At 41.9% G+C, this 24452-nt stretch overlaps 1 protein-coding gene across 1 annotated transcript in view; it reads left to right on the top strand.

The window, feature by feature from the left end:
* Positions 1-4138: 4138 nt before the first annotated feature.
* Positions 4139-24452, top strand: part of CUL4B (cullin 4B) — a 30401-nt gene continuing 10087 nt past the window's right edge. Inside the window, exons 1-14 of the mRNA XM_006260019.4 lie at positions 4139-4240; positions 5053-5580; positions 8373-8488; positions 12970-13073; positions 14568-14637; positions 15241-15314; positions 16195-16357; positions 16460-16549; positions 18502-18584; positions 19744-19811; positions 20963-21081; positions 22721-22913; positions 23723-23827; positions 24158-24268. Of these exons, the coding sequence (XP_006260081.2) occupies positions 4228-4240; positions 5053-5580; positions 8373-8488; positions 12970-13073; positions 14568-14637; positions 15241-15314; positions 16195-16357; positions 16460-16549; positions 18502-18584; positions 19744-19811; positions 20963-21081; positions 22721-22913; positions 23723-23827; positions 24158-24268 (1837 nt within the window). The 5' untranslated portion in view covers positions 4139-4227. The remainder of the gene's footprint in view (positions 4241-5052; positions 5581-8372; positions 8489-12969; positions 13074-14567; positions 14638-15240; positions 15315-16194; positions 16358-16459; positions 16550-18501; positions 18585-19743; positions 19812-20962; positions 21082-22720; positions 22914-23722; positions 23828-24157; positions 24269-24452) is intronic.

Consider the following 24452-nt stretch of genomic DNA (forward strand, 5'->3'; position numbering starts at 1 on the left):
AAATTAATGCTGCATGATTATTTTTTAACTGAGGCTCTGCGTGCTGCCCCAACATATGTTAAAAATATACCACTAGATAAGATGGAGGCTGTTTACTTTAGAGGAGAAAAATAAGAGACAGTGATACTAAGTAATTATTAATATGAGAGTACTAAATCAAACCATTCATTCATTCTCTCTCGTAATACAAAGACAAGGAGTCATCCCCTGGACTCTGAAGTGAGAAGACTTAAAATGGATAAAAATATTTTTAATACAATATACTATTTGTCCATGGAACGCATTACCATGAGGTATCATAGAAGCCAAGAGCTTCAAATGACCTTGACATTTATACAGATCAAGATATGGTTACAATAGCAAAAAAAAAATTTTAAATTCTACAAGGACTAAATAACTTCTACAGGAGAGGAGTTAGGATGAAAGAGTCCCTGTAAGCAGGTTAAATCCATAACTGTACTAAATCGCATCATTTTCTCTAAAGCAACTTAATGTCAATAAATGAACCGCTAGTCTGATCTAATATGGCAAGTCATATGTTCTGGCAGGGACCAGATTTTGTCCTGGTATAATATATCCGAGTCTCTCAAGAACCATCTTTAGTTTAAATTTTAAGTCATTTTTCAAATTTACTTATCATTCAAACATTAAATGAATCCTATTTTATTGTTTGTAATCATGTATCAAATAAGGTATATACAGAGTTCTCTTGGTGGTTTTTTTTTTACTTACTCTTTGCTAACATCTGAAAACAGATGAGGACTGGACTGGAAAGTGACCCAGTGTTACTGTATTTAGCAATTACCTCGGATGAAATGTTACGGCTATGGTACAACAATACCTTTATTATGTTCTCAGAAACATTGCTCGTTTGTTAGTTGCAGACACAGCACTGCTTTCTTGCGTGTTATTCCACTTTCAAAAAAAAATAGTCCTTCAAAAAGAAATAAAAGGGGTAATAATTACTAATCTGTGTTGAACAATAAATCCTGAAACAGGGAGAAAAGACACAACTGTCCTCAAATATAGTCAAAACACAAGCTCTCTTTTCCCAAATTTCTAACCCCAGACCAATGCCCTGTCTGCTACCTGGCGAAAAAAGATCCGTTTCTCGGAAAGCGGGTGCTGACCCAGATAGGGAGCCGGGCAGAGGAAGAGATCTTGGTGCCACAGGTGAGAGAAGGGTATCCCGGACTTCCCTGCAGGATCCTGGCAGGTGGAGGAGGAGCGGATCATCTATGACCTCCCAGGAAGATCCAGCTGCCAGAAGGGGGAATGGGTTCTGGTGAAGATAATTATGTTTTATAGCATTTATTAATGGTTAATGCAGTATCAAGCCATAGACTGGATAAAGATGGATCTAATTGATATATTATTTTATCTGGTTTGAATAGAAAAGACATGCATAAGTTTTATCTTCATAGAGCTAATTGCTAGAGAAAGAAAATGTATGTGTGTAGAAATCTCTTTTCTACTAAAGCCAGTGGGAGTTTTACACTAATTTCAGTGAAAAATACAGGATTGAACGATCATTCATGCCATTTTTCCAAGCACAATGACTTAGATAATTGTAACACTGTAAAAATAACTAGAAACTAATACTTAACATAATGAAAGTTTTATAAATATCATCATTTATTCAAATACTAAAAAAATGTACAGCTAGGAATAGTGATTAATATAAGGAGTAGAGGCCCTCTACCAAACAACTTTTGCACTCTTAACTCCCAGGATCAGATTCTAAATTATAAATGATTTAAAACCTTTAGAGAACTTGAAGAGAAGCAAAACACTGAAATGCAAACTGATGAAGGCTGAGCTATTAAACTAAAAAAGATTAAGGATAATACAAGCAAATACACTTTACCGTTCTTATTACATTACTTGTAATTTTGCATTCATCCACTCATCCTGTTCTAAATTCAGCAGAGAACAAAATTGAAAATACACTGCACCTGGAGAAAGCATTCATAAGTTATTTTTCTGCACATCAGTGCAGTTCAGTGTCATGTCTCAAGAGCCCTCGCTATTGCTCAAACAGAAAACATATTCCAAAAAAAGCTTCAGTAAAATGACTTTATGTCTCTATGAGCCACAATTTCTGTCAAGACAAGTTAACACAGGGTTTCCTATCAAGATACAGCTGCCAGCAATCTCCCCTGAAAGAGCTCTGCTGTCAAAAAGGCAGGTGGAAGCTCCCATCAGCAGTCCTTTGAGAATTCCTGCACCAACCGACTTCAATAACGCCAACAGCTTGTTTTGTTCCTTTGCCCATAGATAACTGTGAGTCCTTATTGAAGCGGAACAGCGTACTTGTGCGATTCTTTTTGTGATGATAAAAATACACAAGCGTCACAAAAAGGTGTTTAAAAGGGATCTATAATTCCCCTCCTCCCGACACAAACCGTTCCGATTCAGAACTCCAAAAAAGCCAGTCTTATTTTGACTAATGTTTGCTCAGTTTCAGCCTAATGCAAATATTGCAAACCTCTCAAAAATAACCTAGCTGATATTTGCTAGGGGAAAACAAAAACTCTTCCCTTCCAAGAAGGAAGCACGTTCCAGACTTCAGTCAGGGTTTCAGAGCAGGTTCAACATCCCCGTTTAAATAACTCACTAGTTTCTGTGCATTAGTTTCTTTTTGAAGGAGCGAGCAGGCTAATGATGAAAGAACAAACCGAGGACCCCAGAAATCTAGTCTCTGGGGGACAACAGGTGCAAGAGGTATATCAGTCTTAAAGCACGTAAAACAGGGTGCTCAACCTCCAGCCTACGGGCCAAACGCAGCCCATGGAGCTGGGGCATCCGGCCTGTGGGGCCCCCCACACTCCCTCCCTGTGGCTGGATTGGGAGCCAGGCCAAGAGCGGGCCCACATGCTGTATCGGGCTCACAGGCTGGATCCAGCCCATGGCCTGAGCCCCAGCCATCCAGCCCAAGGGGGGGGAAGGCGGGGCACCACTGCTGGAAGACAGGCAGGGGCAGAGAGAGCAGGTCGCTGTGTTAGCCTGGCATCAGGCAGAAGGCAGGCAGTCCTGCTCCTCTGAGACGTCTGTAGACAGGAGAGCACCTGCTGTCCTGACCTCAAGGTGAGCAGATGCCCATGAACTTGGGCTCAGGCAGCTTATGCTCCCCGTCTCTCTAAACCAGTGTTTCCCAACCAGCGGGCCGCGGCACAAAAGTGTGCCGTCAGAAACGAACAGGTGTGCCACAGGCTGTTGCCACGGCAACAAGCCACAATAGATGTAAGGATAGGGAATGCCTTAACAGGTGTTCCACGGGAAAGTTTTATTAATATAAGCGTGCCTTGAGCTGGAAAAGGTTGGGAAACACTGCTCTAGACACCCAGGGTGCTGAGCTCACCTACACGAGGGCAGCCCCCCACCTTCCGCCTCTGCGACGTGCAGGGTTAAACCACCACCGCCGCGCTCCGCCATAAACGAGGCGGCGCGTGGAAGGGCTGCAACAGCGCTGCCCCGGCTTAAATAGGAAGCGGTCGTATTGGAAGCACCAAATTACTGTATTTGCTGAAAAATAATTGCATGCTAAAAAAAAAAAAAAATAGGCACACAAGTTTTACTTGACGTTGCTCAGCCGTAACTCCAGCGAGCGAGCGAGCGAGCGAGACCAGGGTCACCCAAGCTGAAGTGCTTCTTTCTTTCATAAGAAAGCGCTGGCAGCAAACCCAGGAGGAGGCTCAGGCTCCGGCTCCTCTCTCGCTTGCTCCCAGGGCCTTACGGCTGAGGGCAAGCAGAGCTCGGGGGCATCCGGACCCCAACGGGCCCGCACGTGGGACGCCCGCCAAAGCTTTTGGAAACATCGGAAGCCCCAGGTGCGGGTGGAGGATATTTGCCAGGCGCAGGGCCACTTATGGGTCTGGACTCATGGAGTTGGAATTAGTTTTGGCTAATTTGGCCTCGGCTACAAATTAAATTTAAAAAAATAAATAAAAAAGAAACCCCAGGGTGCCTGTCGCGCCGCACTAAGCAGCTGCGTCCAACAGCGCGGCTCTGCTCGTGCCAGGGAGGCAACACCGGGCGCCCCGCCCCCTCCAGGGAGACCCACCCCTCCCTGGCTACGGAAACCCGCGGGGCTCAACCCGGAGCCGCCCCAAGCCCCGCCCCCACACGCGGAGGGGCCGTGGCCACGCCCCCCACCGCCCGACGTGCGCACGCCGCAGCGCGGGGCACAACGAGCCGTCCCGGCGCCCGGCGCGAGCCGCCGGCACCATGATCACTTCCGGTGGGTCAGAGGGGAGCGGAAGGGGGGGCCGCAGGAGGCGGCGGCGAGCGGGGCCGGGCGGCGCGGGGCCCCGCGGGGGGTGGGGAGCGGGCGGGAGGGCGGCTGCTGCGCTTCTCCTGGCCCGAGCTGGGGCAGGCGAGCCCTCCGCCGCCGCCGCCGCTCCGGGTGGGGGAGCGCTTCCGGGCCGCGGTGTCCCGGCATGCCCCGCGGCCGGATGTGCCGCCATCTTTAGGGCCCCTCTCTGCCTTGTATTGACAATAACAAGTCCCGATCCGGTCCCCCCTCCCGGACAGAGCAGGAGGCAGAGAGGGGGGAGGAGGGAGAGAGGCGAGAGCAGGCTGGAGAGCGCCGGCTGGGGCGGGGGGCAGCCGGCAGCGTCCACGGGCGCCTTCCCTGCGGAGAAAGGGGCAGGAGACGGAGGCGGAGAGGGCAGCAGTTAGGAGCCCCCCGCGACGGCTGAGGCTGGGCCTGGACAGGAGGGTTGGGAGGCGCTAGCGGGCGGAGAGAGACGGGGAGAGCGAGGCCCTGCGAGAGGAGTGGGGGCAGGAGGCTGCCAGCGACTACTGAGCGGAGACAAAGGAGCAGGGGGAAGGGGGCGAGAGGCCGTCAGGGGCTCCCCTGAGAAGGAAGGAAGCCGACGAGACGGGAGACCGGACGACCCGACATCCCGGGGGAGAGAGAGAGAGAGGAGCTGAGAGACTCTTGATCCGGCAGCCCCGAAACGGACTCGGACTCTCTCTCTTGGTCTGTCCTACCACCAGGATTTGATGCCCCTCAGCCTGCTCACCTCTGTGTGTTCATGTTTCCCACAGGTTTCTCTTCCCCCAACCCCCCAGCAGCAGCTCAGGAGGTCAGACCTGCCACTGATGGTAGTAGCAGCAGCAGCAGCTCCTCCTCCTCCTGCAAGAAGAGAAAGTTAAACAGCAGCAGCAACAACTCGGAGAGAGAAGAGTTTGATTCCCTTTCCTCCTGCTCCTCCTCTCCTTCCAAAAACAGCTCCTCATCCTCATCTTCCTCCATCATCACCACCTCTTCCTGCTCCTCCTCAGGGGGTGCCTCCACCAACCATCACCTACAGAAGAAGCTGCGCTTTGAGGACTCCTTGGATTTTATTGGACTCGATGTGAAGATGGCTGAAGAGTCTTCCTCTTCCTCTTCTCCCGCCGCCTCTTCTCAGCAGCAGCACCAGCAGCAGCTCAAAAATAAAAGCCTTTTAATTTCTTCAGTGGCCGTTGGGCACCATGCGAATGGTCTGACCAAAGCTGCCTCCTCTACTGTTTCCAGTTTCGCCAATAGTAAACCTGGCTCTGCCAAGAAGTTAGTGATCAAGAACTTTAAAGGTAACAGGCCATAATGTGAAGAGTTGACACACTGCTTGTATTTTATGTCTATATGACAGCTATCCACTGGGCTTGTAAATAGGTATAAGTTCTACTGGAAATATTCTTTGGTGGTGACCCCCCGAGCGCGTGTAGAAAAAGGGGAAAGTCATCTTTTTTTATAGTATGGGATTTATGACACTGCATACGCACTTGGAGATTTATGTCACTTAGGATTGTTTTTTGGACGCTCTCAGTGTACCTGTGAAGGACAGACTTTGTTGTGGGCATTTAAGAAACGTCTTCTGGTGTGAGGTTGTTTTTTAATTGCCTTTATTCAGAATGGCCGTATTTGATATTGCCTTTGAAGTAATCCTGACTCAAGTCACAACAGTAATTTAGTCCAGGTCATCTAATAGCTCATAGCACAGGGTAGCCACTTGAAAATAGCCTCTTCTGCCTGGTGTCTTTCCATTTGTTAAGTTTGAAATTAATTTAGATTTTAAAATGATTATTGATATTTAATGCTTGAGCACTTTGTGGATTGACGCTGAGCATCCTGCTACACATTTTCCTGGCATTATCTGTGACCCATTACTTTTATGTCTTCTCTTCTTCACCTATCTTGACTCTTTTTTCTTTTCTTTCCTTTTCCATTTTTCCCCCTCTTTATTCTGCCTCCTCCCCCCCCCCCAAAAAAAAAGGGGGGGGGGTACCTGCTGATCTTCCTGCATGAGTTTGGGTTGTTGAATGAGGCCAGGAAGTGTTGTGACTGAGCAGATACCAAAGCTTTGGATACCATGTTGCTTGAACCTGAGCTACTCCGTTTAATAGCTACTTTATGGTTTACTTCCTGGAGTAGGCAGGGAACATGCATAGCTTTTGAGCTGCTGTCTGTTATTTATGTCAAAACTTGGGCAAATCCAGGGTTCATGTAGTTCTCTTCGCTGCTTCTCTCTGACACTTTGCACTAATTCAGAAGCTTCCTTCCCTATTCCATTTCCTTTATTCATGTTGAAAAATACTGATTTACATAACTTTTTTTTTTTTTAATCCTAAGTAATGCTAGTATTTTATTGGTATTTGAGGCAGGGAGGGGGGAGTCTGGTAACTCCACTGTTCCAGTATGTTGTAAGGTATCTATAACGAGCCCCAATTTATATGGGGCTTGTTATAGATACCCTACAACATACATGGATTAGATTGTAACGCTGGTTTTCCCAGTGACATGAGGAAGTGTTCTTCCACTTACCCTACTGCCACATGCATTCCTTATTCACTTGCAGACTCAGAATATTAGATTAAGGCATGATCCTGAGAAACTGACTTTCAACCATGGCTTTCTTATCTAAAGTAGTGAAATTTAGGCAGTGGCTTTTTACAACTTTTTTTAATTGCTGTGGATTTTAGTTGCCTATTATGAACTGCCATGTTGGCTCCCACCTGGCAAACTAGTATATATAAAATGTATCAGTTTTGTGACTGCCCTTCTTCAGCCTTTCATGTTGAGGAAGTAAGTTTGACCTTATCTGAGATGCTAGTAATGTTTGATTTCTTTTTTTAAAACAATACCTTTTTCCAATTGACTGTTAAGTCTTAGGCAGACAAGATTATTCAGGTAAATATGATATCTTTTATTAGACCAACTGAATAACTGGAAAAATTGCTTTTTGCCAGTTTTTGGATATAAGCATCCCTTTCACTTCACTCAAACAGTAAAAAGTGAGCTGGTCTCATTTCTGGTTAGATTTGCTTTTGAGTTTAAGTTCTGGCATAATGATGGAATATCTCCAACACTGGAGAAAAATATTAATTAACAGCAAATATTAGTTTTACATTTTGATTTTATCCAAGGGGAAAAATGCAGAAAAGATTTGTCTTTAGAAGCTTGTTCACACTTGGCCTGATGAAGCTCTAGAAGTGACCGATATAACTTCCTCCCCAGCCTTCTTTCCCTTTCTTCCCCACCCTGCAGTGTTTTCACTGGAACAAAGATAATCACTTGAATTAGAATTTTGAAAATATAAGTATTTGTCAACTAGTTCCGTTTCTCCTATAGTTCCTGATAATTTTGAGACCTTAAGGTATCACCACAATCTTGCCTAAAAGACGTTGAGATCTTTGAGCATCCTCATCTATCTTGATCGATATTTTCCATAAGGATCTCTGTTAAACACTACAAAAGCAAATTTATATCATGGATTGTAAGTACTCTCTCTCTCTGCTGCATATCTAGTCCCTGCCAGTCTAAATTGCTGGTATTCATGGTAGAGTCCTTGAACTGTGCTGATTAATAGTAAATGACTAGATGTTTTTCTTTCTTTTTTTTGTAAGTTGATAGAGGAGCAAACATTACAAAGGCCTATATATGTACATGCAGTTGTTTTAGCTCCGAATATCAGTCATACAGTTGTCAAAGAACTAGCTTCATTTTGCCAGTCCTTGGTGTTTCTTTCCCATTCTGTTGGCTGGTGCTTCTATCTTAATAAAAAGTCAGTACTGATGAGAACAGACTAACACAATTTTATTTTCTGAGCTGCTAGATTTTAAGTACAGTTGGATTTGTAGATCACTATATGATGTCAGTGCTACAGCTGTTGTGGGACATAGGCACAACCGGGGAATTTGAAGCGTGTCTCGAGGCAAAAACTTAAAATGTTTTAGTTACTTAGTTTAAATAAGATGCTATTAAGATTTTTTTTTTTCATATATAAATTAAATGGAATTCCCTTTCAAACACTTGTCACTTATTCACATTTATGTAAGAGCTAGAATTTTTGGCCGTTGTTAAACAGGTTCTCCCTTTGTTCTAGATAAACCTAAATTGCCTGAAAACTACACAGATGAAACCTGGCAAAAACTGAAAGAAGCTGTAGAAGCAATCCAAAACAGTACTTCAATTAAGTATAATTTGGAAGAGCTGTATCAAGTAAGTGCTTTTAAATGTGGACCAGACTAAACAAAATCCAGATGTACTCCGTTTCATTTCTCACTTCTTGAAATTATTTTTTGTGATGATAAAAAAAGGACATTTTTGCAAGTGCTATTTTAGCACATAAAACAGCTTATGTAAAACGGTTTCTCAAAAAGAAAACAGGATAAAAAACTTGAAAAAGCTGAAGTTGAACCTAGAACCTTATTACCTGGCAAGAGCATAATCCACTGCGTGATAAGAAGTAAGGAGCTGTGTTCCCTTTTATTGCTTTTGGACCCGTAGTGTAGCTGCTAAAGGAGAAATGTGAAATTTTAAAACTTTGGTGTTTATGTAAGAAAAGGAGAATTTGGATGAAAATATAGTACAATTGTGTACATCTAAATACAGGCCTCTTGATTTGGGGTCATAAATAACTATTTTCTTAAAAAGAACACCTGCATTAACTTTTAAAGCTAAAATAAATAGGATATCATCTTTATTAAGGCATGTTCTGTTGCTTGTCATTGCTTAGTGTTTGATTTATGTACATATCAGCTATTAAGATTTAACCTACTGTTCTCTTTTCCCATATATTAACAGTTTATTTTGCCCTGACCTTTTTAACATGATTACATCTGGATTGTATCTTTAACTTTATATAAGATCTTCAGTCTCCCTCTTGTATAATTACACTTTCACTGCTGCATTTTTTCCTGTACAGCTGATTGAATTTGTTCAGTCAAAATATTTTCCTAAACTTGGCACAGTTTGTTTTAGTGCCACAAGAGCAGTGCTCTGCTTGGCTATAAGGAAGCAAATCTGCTTGGCTATAAGGAAGCATTTCAATTCTTAATCTTTGCTTTCCTGATTTTTGCTAACTAACAAGCTTGGGGGGTAGGGATTCTTGTTGCTGTTTTTGGTTGTTGTTTTTTTTACCTCCCTTTATTCTTCAGGAGGTAAATCTAGAATTTGGCTTTGACTGTTATGAAAAGCTGATACAATTCCAACATGTACAATGGTCTGTTGGGGCAGGGGAGGGTTGAGTTGCTTCAACCTGGTCTAACTTTATCCCCCCCCTTGTTCACCCAATGCACGTTTAAAAGTTTAACATATTTTTGTTTTGAACTTACTTATGTCAAGAACAAATAGGTTTGGAAACTTTGAAGTTTGGATCATTTATGGTTCCACAGTAAAGAGTGCCTCTGCCAGAACTGGTGGTAGATAAGACAGACGTTCAGTTGTTTGATCTCGAGCTGTTTAAACTCTTCCGAAATGACGCTGGTGCTAAATAACATAACTGTAAATGCTTCAATAATGTGACCTGGATTAACCCAGCCTTTAAAAGGCAAACCAAAAAAATGAAAACTTCCTAGAGAAGGCATTTAACTAACAACACTTCAGTAAAGGCAGACCATCACTGTTCTAAAAGTATCTTGCCACTAGCATGAAGTGCTCTTTTTGAAAGTACCTTTTCAGAAGTTAATATCAGTGTTGGTTTTACTGTACTACTAATATCAAAGGAGAGAGCTATGATTATTTTGGGACTCGCATGTCAACTCCAGAGTCATGCATTTAAAATCTGAACTGGGTAGTATTGCAGAAACATAGATTTTTTTGATTTTTTTTTTTTAACATTTCATACTTAGCTGCACTCTGTTTAATTTGACTCCTAAAAATAAATGTCTTAATTTAAAAATAGCAATAGCTAGCATTTCAGATGGTAACTAAACTAATGCTGCTTCTGAACAGCTGCTGGGTAAATGGATCTGGTTCCAAATATGCTTTGGCAGACACCATCCAAGCAGAGAGTGGAATGGTTAAAAAAAGAAGAAAAAAGCAGTTTCTTTCCCCCACACCTGAAGATGATTTATTTTTATTGTGGTTTTTGAACCAAGTCACCTTTTCTTATTTTTGGTTAGACACTTGTGTTCTACTGAGCTCTCCCTATGTGAACATTTTGAGCCTTTGACTTCTTTTTTTGGATCGCTAGTTTTCTGCTCGCTAATTTATTTTTCATGGTGCCATTGGAAAAGAGTGCACATAGCTAAACAGCTAACATGTTGAAGATGTAAAAACTTCAGTCAGCTGTTACAAAATAAAGAGCCAGGTGTTTGGTATCAGATTTTCTGTTCAAACAGATTATTATAAAAAGCTGAACCCACTTATTTATAAACCCTTTCTAAGGTACTCATTGCTGTGTCCTCTGGGCCTTGCTCAGTTTTCCCTCCTTTCTTTCTTTCCCCCAAATAACAAATGTGAATCTCACAGTACTCAGATGAGTGAATCAGTAAACTTGTACAACTTGGATGCACAAGGGAGCCTTACCATCTGACCCCAAGATCAGCCAAAACACCTGAAGGCCTTGGCTGCCTATGTAGGGGACCTCTTTCTAATAGCTGTGAACAGCCAAGCAATCCATCAAGAAAAGCATCCAAAAGATGCCTGGGACATTCTTAATATAGTTCAAGTTATTTGTTTTGTTTGTGTGCTTGTTCGTTAGATTCATTAGATCCATACCCTATTAGCAGTAGTGTGATGTCTTGTATAGCATCATGTAAATATTGATCTAGTTCCAGTATTCTAGGAATTGTATAGTTGTGCTGTGCTGAGATAATTTTTACTGGGAGACCCTGAAAACTCTTCCACTTTATTAAAAAAAAACAACCCAAAATAAATAAATTAGAATTTTTTTTAGGTGATGAGCTCAGCGCCACTTCAGATGTGCTTACACTGAGTGGACTAGATTGCCCTCACAGTACAGTGGAGCAGCCACAGCTAATGCAACCCATTAGTTAAGCAATCCTCCTGCCGTCTCTTCTTTATGTGGCTAGAAGGTGAAATGTTACAGCTTTTCAGCCATCAGTTGTCCACTGTCCCCAGCTTAAATTATTTGGGTGCAAGAGGAGTTGAAATTTATATGCTGCCTGTATTTGAAAGTCAGACTTTTAAATCTTTCTCTTGTATTTAAAAAAAAAAATTCATTTTTGAAAGCAAAAGTGAATAGAGAGCAACTTGGTAGCAGTAAAGCTGTGTATTAGGGATCTGTAACACAGCACCTGTATAGAGGCCACATATGACACAGACTTGATTTAAGAAATGCACATGACTGCTTTTTACAATTCCTGAGCACTTTTGTAGACAATGTTAGAGAAAGCAGATTAAAAGAAAAATGTAGCGTAAGCTGTAGACACAGATTTTCAGGTTTTGTTCCTATGTCACTTGGAAGCTGTCAATACAGGCCACAGTCGCAAGTATAAGATAGAAAACTCTTTGAGAATTTGCCATCAGAAATGAGCAGTGGTTTGTACAGGGTTTTGTGCTGCTTTTCTCCCCCTGTTTAGAGCTACATTTGTTAATGTTTCTAACAATAAGGATTTAGGGTTGTTTCCCCCCTTATTACTCCTTGTCTGTCCTGTAAAGCCAGTATAATTATAGGTAACTGAGTGGTACTCGCCCTTGTTTGATTGCAAAATTTTTAGTTGCTGCAGAAGCTTAAAAAAAAAACTTGCTTGACTTTTGCATCCCAGGCTGACTAGTAGCATCAGCAGTCAATCCCTTTTCCTGCTAAACCAAAATACACTCTAAAGCACTGAAACAATAATTACAGAACTAAAGGCTAATACTTCTATTACTACTTTTTTTCCCCCCACCCGAATACCCACACTTTACTTATGTTCTCCCTCACACAACCCTTAGTTAATCTAAGAGTAACGTTGCTTAGATGTACTCCATATACAACATGGTCAATGACAATTGGGAAAATTATCAGTTAAATGTCTGTAAGCTTAGCACCCTACCCACACAGTCGCTGCTAACTTCCACATCAGACTTTTTCACTTACCACTTACCGGCATCCCTGATGCATGTAGGCACTAAAGTGATTTAGGGAAACAGACTGTGATCTTGGGGAATTTTAAGCTGTTTTGCTGTCTGACATGCAGTCAGTCTAAATGTATGATATTCATATGTGCTGTCATGAAACATCTGGGGTATTTGCTAAGCCTGTGAGACTTAAAGGTTGAACCAGTGTGTGCTCTAAAAGAATCTTGAGGTGGGGAGGGCAAGTGGAGCGAATACAGAAGAAAGTGGCAAGAGAATATTAGCACTTCCTCTTTAGCTTCACAAAGCTCCTATGGCAGCCATTCATAAAATAAAACCTCAAATAGCTACGCTTTCACATACCAAAACCAAGTTAAATTGCTGTGGAAATACTGTTCCAATTTCATCCCCTGCAGTTCTCGCTCAAACGCCAAGACGACTATTGAAGTGAAAAGGCATTTAGAGTTTGTATTCTCTCCAGTGAAGAGTTCATTTGATGTCCTTTTACTACCTCTGGTGCATTGTAGACTTTCTGTGCTCTGTAAGCAGCAGTATTAAAATTGGGAGCAGGCGGATCTTGTGCAAGAACTAAAAAACAAAAAATCCAAGCAGATGACATTTGGTATGCAACCAGGAGGAGAAATCCATCTTTCTCACTGTATTTTTGTTTGTTTCAGGCTGTTGAAAATCTCTGCTCCTACAAGATTTCTGCAAACTTGTACAAACAATTGAGACAGATTTGTGAAGACCATATTAAAGCACAAATTCACCAATTTAGAGAATATCCTTTAATTATATGTGAACTGGAAGTTTTGTTTTGTTTTACCCACCAGTAGGGGTGCACCGATAGAGAATTTGGGAGCCAATACCGATAGCCGATATTTAAGGAGGCATATCGGCCAATACCGATCCGATATCTAATACAGCTGCCATCAGGTGGTAAGTCTGGTGTGGTGGAAGGGGAGGGGAGGGAAGGGGGGCGGGGGGCAGATCAAGGCCCCCCGCAGCAAGGGAGGAGTAGGAGGTGCAAGACGGAGCTGCGGCTCATGGGATGGGGGCAGCTTCCACCACTGCTTGCACCCCGGGGGTGGGAGGGTGCATGTGCACCTGGATCTGTGCAGCACGGGCTGCAGCTGCGGGGTGGAACTGGAGCCAGCACTGTGTGGCTCTTCTCAATAGGGGCTGGGCTCAGAGTGGGCTCTGGCAGTGCTGGGAGGAGGCTGCAGTCACCCCAGATTTCACTGCAGCTCCAGTCCCAACTCTATGTCGCTGCCCGGCACAGCCCCAGCTTTTCCCAGTGCTTGGATGGAGGTGGGCCATTCAGCCAGGGCTGTGCCAGGTGGCAGCGCGGGACTGGGAGCAGAGCTGTGGCAAAATTTGGGATGGCTACAGTCTCCTCCCAGTCCCAGCAGAGCCCGCTCTGAGCCCAGCCCTCCAGCAGGAAAAGACCCGCACAACCCCGGCTCCAGGTCCAGCCCACAGCTGCAGCCTGTCCTACACCGTGCTGATCCAGGGGCACATGCCCCCCACAGGGTGCAAGCAGCAGCAGGAGCTTTCTTCCCCCCCACCCCAGCTGTGGCAATTATAGACAGTTTTCTTTATATCAGTACCAATCCAATATCAGACCAATGTATCGGTGCACGGCTACCCACCAGGCTTGTGCATTAGTTGATGGCATTAAGGAAGAATTCTTCTCTTGGAGTTGGCTATTTACAGTTCCAGTTTCTCCTTAAACTTTGTATAACCATCTGAAAATAATGGGTTGCAATGACAATAAATTCATTGATTGTAAAGCAGTTTGAGATGTACACATAGATGTTCCTATAAATGAGTGTTATGATTAAAACAGTTCAGGGCCTTTAAATGTGGCCTGAAACTAGAAATGTTTTGGTTTTTATTAAGTGCTTTGTTTAAATCAAATGCACTTGACTTAGTGAAAGTTCTCTTTCAACTTATTAGACAGGCTTGTCCTCTTCCAACTCATTAAAGAGGGTAGCAAAGTACTATTGTTGGATGTAGACAGAGTTAAACTTGTAAAAAATAGCTACATCCCATTTACAAAATTAAGGCTCCTGAATAACTTGGTTCAACACAAAATTAGCATTAACGCTAGGCTGTTGAAGCTATTAAAGTAAAAATAAGTATGTAGAAAGAGCTTAGCTAGTAAATTTGTGGATCATCCTAGGAATGGTAGGAAAAGGCAGACAGTACTCTTAGGTTACTTGAATAACTAATATCAGCTCTGAATCCAAATTTTTCTTAACAACTTCTTCATGGATTCATTGGACAGCGTTCTTTTTCTAAAGAAAATAGATAAATGTTGGCAAGATCACTGCAGACAAATGGTAAGTTTTGGGGGGTTTTGGGGTTTTTTTGTTTTTGTTTTTAGACAAAACAACCTATTGCTGAGTCCAGCTGCTGTTACTATCTCTCAGATTCCTTTACAAATGCACTTTGTGCTTCTGAAATGTTATCCAACATTTATGTAAAGGCTTCCTTTGTAAGAGAAAATTAGATCTCATTTGTTAGAAAAGAAGCTTGAAAGCATTTCTCTGAAATTTACTTCTTAACGCATAGCTTTAGTCTTGAATAAACCTTTGAAACACACAGCTGTTGTATATCTGTATGCTAACCCTTTTCCCCTCATAACTATAACTCAGAAATTAATTCTGGTTTTAGCCTTTGTTCTTGTTTAAATGCTATATTGTATTCTTTCCCACTGTAAATGAAATCTTCAATAAGAGTGTATCTTATTTAAAACAGCCCTCTGAATTCTAATAAATCAAAGCTTTTGAAAGAGGTTTTCTATAAACCACTGGTAGTTTTCTCATAGTTGTATAGCGTGCATGACCATTCAGTTTCAGTAGAAATAATGTAATAATGACCTTTTTCTTCTTTTATTTCTCCTCTCCTTCCCCTGCTTCCCCTGCCCCCGGCCCATGTAACAGATCATGATTAGGAGTATCTTTTTGTTCCTGGATAGAACTTATGTGCTTCAAAATTCAATGCTGCCATCAATTTGGTAAGGATGGAAAGAAATAAAATTACTGGGTTTCTGGGGGGTTTTTTACTTAACTATCCTGTGCTATTTTTCTATTTTCTGTTTAAGGTTAGAAGTTGCCTGTACCTTTCTGCTCTTCCTAAAGAAATATATGAAAGATCCAAAAAACTATTTTGCTGTCTTGCTAGATGTTCATCCCAGTTGACGTAAATGAAATTTAAAATAGTGGGAGTCTTGAAGTGACTAATAGCAAAATGTAACTGTACTGATATAAACTCCAATTTGCATATTTCAAGAAGGAAGTCTTTGGTAGTTGGAAAAACCAGCAGTTAAGATCAAATATTCCCTGGTTTGAACATCTGGTTATAAAATGTAGTAAAGATGCTTTATTTTTACTGAACAAGAAGAATGCACAGCACCTTGTTGGGAAGATAATTATCTCTATTTTGTACAAAGAGAGGAGCAGAATAATTTTAAGTCTTAGATGCGTGTTGGTAGAATAGATTTTAAAAACTTGGCTCTTTGGCCCATGCTTGTTTCCCAGTACAAGCTAGTAGTAATACTGCTTCCCCATTTAAGTATCTTCTTTTAAACCATCTGTCAGTTCTAATCTTTATAATCCATCCATCCACACTAAGAATAGAGAGCTCCCAAATAAATAAGTCACTACTGAAAATCGTAGTTACACATAGACAAGAATGTGACCAAATGTGGTCTACTGATGATCAGTGCCTGCACTTTGTAGTGTGTGCATATGTGGCCTCAAAACAACATGGGACAACTTTGGAAAAACCATACATTTGAGTGTTAGACTCTAGGTCAGATGCTGATTTTTATGCTTCTAGTTAAAATACTTCAAATGATCCTGAAACAGGTTGTTTATAGTTTATTTTCTTTTTAGGGATATGGGGCTAGAATTGTTTCGGACTCATATAATTAGCGATCAAAAAGTTCAGAACAAGACCATTGATGGCATTCTTCTGCTGATTGAGAGGGAAAGAAATGGTGAGGCTATTGACAGGAGTTTGCTTCGAAGCCTTCTAAGTATGCTTTCTGATTTGCAGGTGGGTACACTCTCTCTGTCTTGCAGAAAAACAACTACACAGTCAGAAATGTTCCTGAGGAATGCTAAGCTTTAAATGGAAATTCTCTCATGTTTTTCCTAGATTTATCAAGATTCTTTTGAACATAGATTCTTGGAAGAAACCAATCGTCTATATGCAGCAGAGGGACAGAGGCTTATGCAAGAACGAGAGGTATCGTGCATGTTCATCTTTTCCCTTTTGTTTATGAGCACTGATGAAATATCCTGTCCTAGCTAAGAGGATAGAGCAGTCTCTCCTGTAGTGCATTCTTCTCCAGGGAAGTGTAACCCTCTTGAATACACGCATTGGTTGTAGTCATGGTAGATGTTGTGATAGCATGACCTTGAGAGCACAGGTTCTCAGCCTTTTTTAGACATGACACCCCTTGAAAAGAAACAGCTCTTAGTTTTTCTCTTGGGTTTTTGACTATGAGAAAATAATAAACCAATTTTTCTGTTACAAAAAAACTCAAAAAGCCCACAACAGGGCAGAATTGTTTTTAACACCTAATGGATGACTATTTGAAATCTCTGAGTTTATCTTATGAATCATGTTTGCACACCTACCAGGGATAACATTGCATGGCATCCTTGAAAGGATCTCAAGGTGCCCCAAGCTGCTGCAGCACCTTGGTTGAGAATCACTGCTCTAGAGTGTAGTGTTGTAGCTTTGTCTGTAGCTGGTGCTGTTAGGCTAGTGTTAGCAGTTCTTTTAACTTTTCCTTTAGGGTTGCCAGCCCAAGCATTGTTTTTCTTGGGGGCACAGCCCCTTTGCAGAGACAGTAGGTACCAGGCTAGGTGAGAGGAAGCCAGCAGAGGGCGGAGCATTGCCGATCTGCAGAGACCCCCTTGTGACCCAAGTTGATTTGGGAGCAGATGCACCTCTTCTCCCGCCCAGACTAATACTTCCCTCTTTCCCACACTGAACTTCTGAGGTGTTGTGCTTTGAAAGGCCCCCCTGGGGGATGTGCTGGCTCAGCTGGCTGAACTGGAGACCCCAGGTCCTGGAACAACTGACACTGTCTGAATTTACCAGCTTCTCACCTTTCTGGGCTGGGCCCTGTTACTGGAAGCAGTAGATCAAGGAAGATAGCGAGAGGTTGTACCCTGAACCTGGCAGGTCAAAAGGTGGCAGAAAACACCCTCTTTGTGGATTCTGGTATGCACCAGAGCTGGCAACAGAAAACAACTGCAGTCTTCAGCACAGCATGGCTCCTGGGGAGACAGGGAGGGAGCTACCAGCTGGGCTGCACAGGCAACCTCTCAGAGCAAGGTTGTCCCTGCCATGGGGCAAGATGGCAGTGGGGTCCCTATGCCAGCCAGGCTGCATACACAGCAGCCTAGACTTCCTTTCTCATGACAGGGCAGTGTGTGATTGGGTTCCCATAGCAGAACCCCTGTGACACATCCCCCTCAGATGAGGGTTGCTGGGCTCCCACTTCCTCCTGACTCCAAGGCTCAGCTCCACCTCTAAAGGGGCTTCTGCATTAGCACAGGCAGAAGTTGGCACCCATCAGGGACACAAACCACATCTCCTGCATCATTCCCCCTCCCACTTGTGTTGTACCAGACCTATGGCATACCTCAGGGCACACACAGACACCAGTCTTAGCATCATCTGAGCCCCCTTGGACCCTACCACCCTCTTCCCAGCCTTGCAGCTTCAGCTGCACAGTCTCCTTCCCTGTTCTGCCTGGTCTGGAGCCACGCAGTCTTGCATACCTTTTGTGGTAAGCGCCGAGCAGCTGTTACAGGCAGGCTACACCTGGGAGAGCAGCAGCAGCTCATGGCTGGGGCAGAAGGGAAGGGGCTACAAAGGCTCTGATGGACTGTTCCCTGGAAGGTGCCACTCCTGCTTAAACACCAGGTGGCACTGCTTTGCTCATTCTGTCCATCAGTACTTGAATTTAGCTTCATTCTGATGTGTACAAGTGATCTTCAGACAAGCTTGTTGTTTCTTAGTGTTTTAGAGGGAGCTCCACTTTTTTTTTAATGGACTTTAGAGAGGTGGGGGTTTTATGAACAGTCTGTAAATTTACATAAATTTGTCGGCCATTGGCAACCCTGTTTTCCCCTTCCTTAAGTATGCAAAATAACAGTGTTATTTTTCTTGTCATTTTGCAGGTTCCAGAATATCTCCATCATGTCAACAAACGCTTGGAAGAAGAAGCAGACAGAATTATCACATACTTGGATCAGAGCACGCAGTAAGTGTGGTCTCCCTTGGTCTATTGTATTTACCTCATCTGTATAGTCTTAGTGAAGGCCACATAAAATTACTATAGTTTACTTCAGCTTTTGACTGACTAACTTTGTTGCATAAGCTGTTAAATACTTCTTTTCCCATACCTGCTTGGATCCAATCAAGTGTTGCTTTATTTTGCATGGCTGAGAAGTGGTTGACTTCATCTTACACTACTTTTATTTGCTGCATATTTATGGGTGGGAACATCAGCAGCAGTTGGATATATGTATATATGCTTGGCTATCTTCCCACTGAAATATGAGAGGGGCTGACTAAAAGTTACTAAGTGTTTCTACAGGAAAATCATTAGAACAGTTAAAGAAATGTAATTATCAAACATGCAGGAAGAGAGATCCTTGAACGATGTCACTTTTTCAAGTAATGCAGTCATTTATTTGGAAACTAAGGCCATCTTTCAAGGAGAATCAGATGCAGGGAATAACCAGGAGGGCTGTGGGAAGTCTGAGAAGCCTGGTCTGATACCACTGTGGTAGTGATGGGGTAGCAGGTGGAGAGAGGACCTTCAGTGGGGCAAACTACCCAGTTTGAAACTGTAGCTGGTCTTTCACTGGAGATGGGCAGTGTGGTAATGAGAGTTGGGACAAATGGTGACACCTGTGAGGAAGGTGTTTTATGTTTACTCTTTAATGCTTCCATCTCTTCCATTCTTTAGAGTTAACGGCTTCTGGCTCCTGCAGTAGTTCCTGTCTTCCTTGACTTAGTTAGCAACTAACCCCTTATTTTATGATCAGTTGGTTTCTTTAGTCGCTCTTTTTTTGGTCCCTCCCTTCTCCTCCACCCTTCCTTGGCCAACTTCTTCCTGGTCCGGAACTTGCTCTTGAATGAGACTGGAGGAGACCTATTCCTGGAGGAACTGCTTATTTACATTCCTTCCTGATGAGATATATCTGGAGCTCTACACAACAATGGGCCTGCTATAAATCTAGTGAGGAACCAGGACATTGAGCCACCTACTGGGGTGGGGAAAGAGGATCTAGATTAGATTTGTCAAATTCCTGAGTGATTCCCAAATTCCAAATCCAACAAGTCTCCCCTCAAATAAGATTTACAACTGTTAGTAATGGAAAAAGGAAAAATAATTCTAAACATTTTTTCTATAGGAAGCCACTAATTGCTACTGTAGAAAAGCAACTTCTAGGTGAACATTTAACAGCCATTCTTCAGAAAGGTAATCTCTCTTCTTTATAGAAATGTTTCTATTTACTGCTTCGGGGCTTTCAATTCCTGTGCTGAAAAGAAAGTGACAGATTCAGGTGCTGGGGGACACAAGCCACATCATTCTTTAACTCTCCTTGCTACTCAGTTCATGAAATAGCACTGAACATTTTTCAGGAGAGCAAGTTCCATTCTCCTTGGCAGAGGTAAGGAGCTACAGTGGTGTCTTCAGATATATTATGAAACAGAAGGAAAACTAGAATGAAGTAGAGGCTCTGAATGGAGGGTGTTGAGGAACACTTGGAGACCACGTGCGAGAGTAGTCCTTGGATTTACACCCCAAGCTATTGAGGGAACCTATGCACAAATAGTCATTTGATAAATAGGCTGCGAGCAGTAGAATACATTGCCTGAGCCCTGTCCTAATCTTTCTGTGGTCAGGGTATAAACAGATATACAGTTTGTGCAAGCTGCATCTTCAATAAAGGGCAGATAATAAAACCGTGACTTGATGACTGCCAGGCACCCGCTAGCCAGAAGTCTGTGTTCGGGAAAGGACTGCTAAAATAAGATATGCTCTCCTGGCAAGAAACTGGACCCTGACTCTTCTTCTCTTCCCCCCACTTCTGTTGTGAAGAGGGGATAGTGGGATTATTACTTGTGCCCTGTCACTACTGGGTCCTGCTGTGGGGCTTCAGGCCTCTGCAATCAAGAGGTTGATTGCTTGAAAAGACCTGTGTTTTTATATTTACAAAACTTATTTTTCTTCAAAAACAACCTGAGAGTCTCTGACCTGTAACCTTCCAACTGGCCAGGAGAGCATACATTTTCCAAATCTTGAATGTAAAGGTGTGGTGAAGTACGAGTGAGCAAAGCTGATGGGATGAGCCAGTTTATATAAAGTCTGCATAGTCTGTAATGAATAGTCTGGTACTAAAAGGGCTTCCAGATGTAGAACTAGTTCAGATTGCCATTCTGTTCTGGTCATAACTAGCCAGTTTAGCTGCAAAAAGTAATAAATCCTTATTTGGGCAAGAAAAGTTTAATTTGGGTTAACATTAGTTTGAGGTTGTTTTTTAAATTGCTGTAGTATTTCAATCTCAGCTTGGTGTAGAATTCAGGCAGTTCTTTTTTTTATTAATGTTAAAACTTCTAAATTCACAGGTTTAAACCATCTTCTCGATGAAAACCGAATTCAGGATCTCTCTCTTCTGTATCAGTTGTTCAGTCGAGTAAGAGGAGGAGTGCAGGTTCTATTACAGCACTGGATTGAATACATAAAGGTACTGTTATCAAAGAGCTTGGACTTACTTTTATCTTTGAGGCTTGTCCACAGAACTATTTATAGCTTTAGGAAAAATGCAACGTACTTTTGACATACAGCTCAAGAATTCTTCAGTCAGGTTATCATATGCCGCTGTGAAGTTGCTCTGGGAAGTAGTTCAATCATGTCATGAAATATCATTCTAAATTTGCATTGTTGTGCTCTCCTTTCTCTAGAAAATTCTGTATTGATTTAAGAGATGCATATCTTATCTATCACTCTAGGATAACTGTGGTTCTAATTTAAACTGTTGTCAATCAACAGGTAAACTGCAACAATGATGCTGTAGTTTACTGTATCATTATTACAGTAAAAACTTTGGGCATTTTTACATGTGCTCCTGACACAGCTCTGAGTGCTTTTTAATTAGCAAGCCGCACTAATTAAAAGCGTCCAGTGCTGCATTGGAAACAGGTGCATCAGTGGCGCAGTGTCTGTCAGCACTGAGAAAATGGTGGCCATGTCCTTTGAACAAGAATATCACCAGTGTTTCAGTTCAGAGTGCACTGCCATTTTCTCAGCACTGACGCACGCTGCGCCACGGATGCATGTGATGCACAAGGCTGCCAGCAGGTATCAATTTATGTGCTCAAGCAGACTCAATTAATCGAGTCTGCTCCGACGTGCTGGATTTCCAGTGCATCAGAGCAAGCTCCCCTCCATGTGTGTTCCCTTTATTTATAAAGAGTCACTTAAACCATAAATTGAAATGTTAATGCAGACCATGTTTACTGAAGAAAGAATACTCTTCTTTATTTCTAGTGGGGCCTATATGGTTCTGTTGTTCATCTTTGCCTGCTCTCAGTTATGTGGAAGGGGAAAGAAAGGGAAGGCTTGTATCACTGCAGGCTGTGCACTTGTTCAATTTTTTACTATAAAGCTTTTTGTTTGCTAAATGTTACGTTCTAAAAAGTACAAATGCTGCATCATCTAAACTGCAGTGACTGGACTTCAGCTAGGCACTCCACTCAGTTTGAGCAGTGGCCTTGGAGTGTTTACTTCCTGTTTAAAATGCAAAGAAAGGACTTTCATACCAATTTGTAACACACAATGTCTTGCTTATCCTGCAGTCATTCATAGGAAAATCTCATTTGACTTCAGTATTCCGCTAGTCTATAATTTGAAGTGTGCGCTGCTGTAGTATGAGAGTAGTTAGAATTTGACTGTAGTCAAAATTTGACTTCTCCTTAGTTCTTCAGGAATGGGTCCTTGAATGTGTCATATTTAGGACCCATATATTTTTTTTTTATCTGTCATCTTCAGGTGTTTGCACTATAAGTAGTTTCACGTTATTTGCACCTCCCTTCTGAAATTCAAGTTCCACACTAAGCAAAAGATTGCCATTTTATTTTTCCATACTAGTAAAGACAGGCTGCAGTAAAGCCTATCTATACTAGTAATGTGGCTTCAGAGGCCAAAATGTCCTCTTGTGTATGGTTCTCAGCACAGAATGTTTTAGACTTTGGATTCCACCATTTTTATCAGTTTAAGGAGGCATATTTTTTGTTTTTCTCTGAGCCTAATTCATCTTTTGGAAGATTGATCATTCATAACTGGTATTTAGGATTGTGATTTGAAGGGTGGGTTTTGTATTGCAGGCATTTGGTAGCACTATTGTAATTAATCCAGAGAAAGACAAAACCATGGTCCAAGAGCTGCTTGACTTCAAGGATAAAGTTGACCATATTATTGATGTCTGCTTTCTGAAGAATGAGAAATTTGTCAATGCCATGAAAGAAGCTTTTGAAACCTTCATTAACAAGAGACCAAACAAGCCAGCTGAACTTATAGGTATTGTTCTTCTGTCTTTTTCTGCATAGAAGCTGTGAATCTTTTTCTGAATTTTTTTTTTTAACAGATAGGCAAGGAGATGGTGGAATTTTAAATGGTGAAGCAAAGGAGAGAGTCATCAGAAATCATAACTAAACTATGAGACCTATATACTTAATGGCTTGGAAAAACTCCATTCTTGGGGGGGGAAGAAAGGCACTCGCCACTTTGTCTAGGTTTAAAAATGAGACACACCACATTTGATATGACCTAAATCAACTACTTCCTAAAGCAAGAATAAATTTTCCCTGACACCAGAACTAAGTTGTTCTGCAAAAGCCTCTACAAGCCCCTCTGTGCCTTCATGTGGAGACAAAGTGATTTGGGACCCCAGCCAGTAAACCATATAGTCTTTGATTCATCAAGTGTGTGCCAGTCCTATCTAGGGTATCTTATCTTAAGTGGGTGGATCTTGCAGGGTAGCTGTGCTCTGTGGTATGCAGGACAACTGACTCATGAATTTTCCCCTATTTTTTAATTTTTTTTAATCCTTTAAACTACTGCATTTTCTCACGTGCTATTGCAGTTCTATGGCAGGGCATCTCTGAAAACACCATCTCAAATTAGCTGTGCTCAAACTCTGGTAGTATCTTCTAATTGTTTTAACAGTCCTTTTGGAAACTTAGTATTTTAGTTTGGCTTATTTTTTCCAACAAAAGTAATCCCAAATCAGCTGGATATAGTTTAATTAAATCTTAAATGTAGTTTCATTACTTTTGCTTAACTTTATCAGAGTGTTCAGTTCTTTATACCCTTTTCTATTTTTTTAGCAAAATATGTGGATTCAAAACTTCGAGCAGGCAACAAAGAAGCTACTGATGAAGAACTTGAAAAAATGCTGGATAAAATTATGATTATATTTAGGTTCATTTATGGTAAGGGTAATAACTGTGTGTGTGTATAAAAGAGAAATATCTGTAAACAGCTTGAAATCCAATTTCCAAGGAAAGGTTAGATGATAGAAATACTGTACATTTTTTCTGTGGATTTAATCTGCTGGTCTTCTAGTATTTTAGCTGCAAGTACTGTTCATTTGCTCAGATGAAGCCAAAGCTAATTGTAATTAATGGGGAAGAGTCCCAATAACTTACTTGGGGAAGTCAATGGAAGCCTTAAGTTTTGTGTAAATTGACCCATTCGTTTTAATGTTTCATCATACTCAAAGCTTTCTCAGCTCTTCAATAAATCACGCTGTCTGATTACAGGAAAAGATGTTTTTGAGGCCTTTTATAAAAAAGATCTAGCTAAGCGGCTACTAGTTGGGAAAAGTGCATCAGTAGATGCTGAAAAATCTATGCTTTCCAAACTCAAGCATGGTAAGTATTTTTCCTGCGCTCTCAGTTTCCTTTCTGACTAGAAATAGGTCTAACTTGTCATTTGAACTTTTCCTCTAGCAGATCTGGTTCATTTATTCAACAAAAAAAAGGGGGGAAGATACAACTTTTATGTAGATCTATAACAACTGTATTTTAAGAAAACAGGGTGCCTTTATATAACTAC

The sequence above is a fragment of the Alligator mississippiensis genome, chromosome 8 (assembly GCF_030867095.1).
Source record: "Alligator mississippiensis isolate rAllMis1 chromosome 8, rAllMis1, whole genome shotgun sequence".
Lineage (NCBI taxonomy): Eukaryota > Metazoa > Chordata > Crocodylia > Alligatoridae > Alligator > Alligator mississippiensis.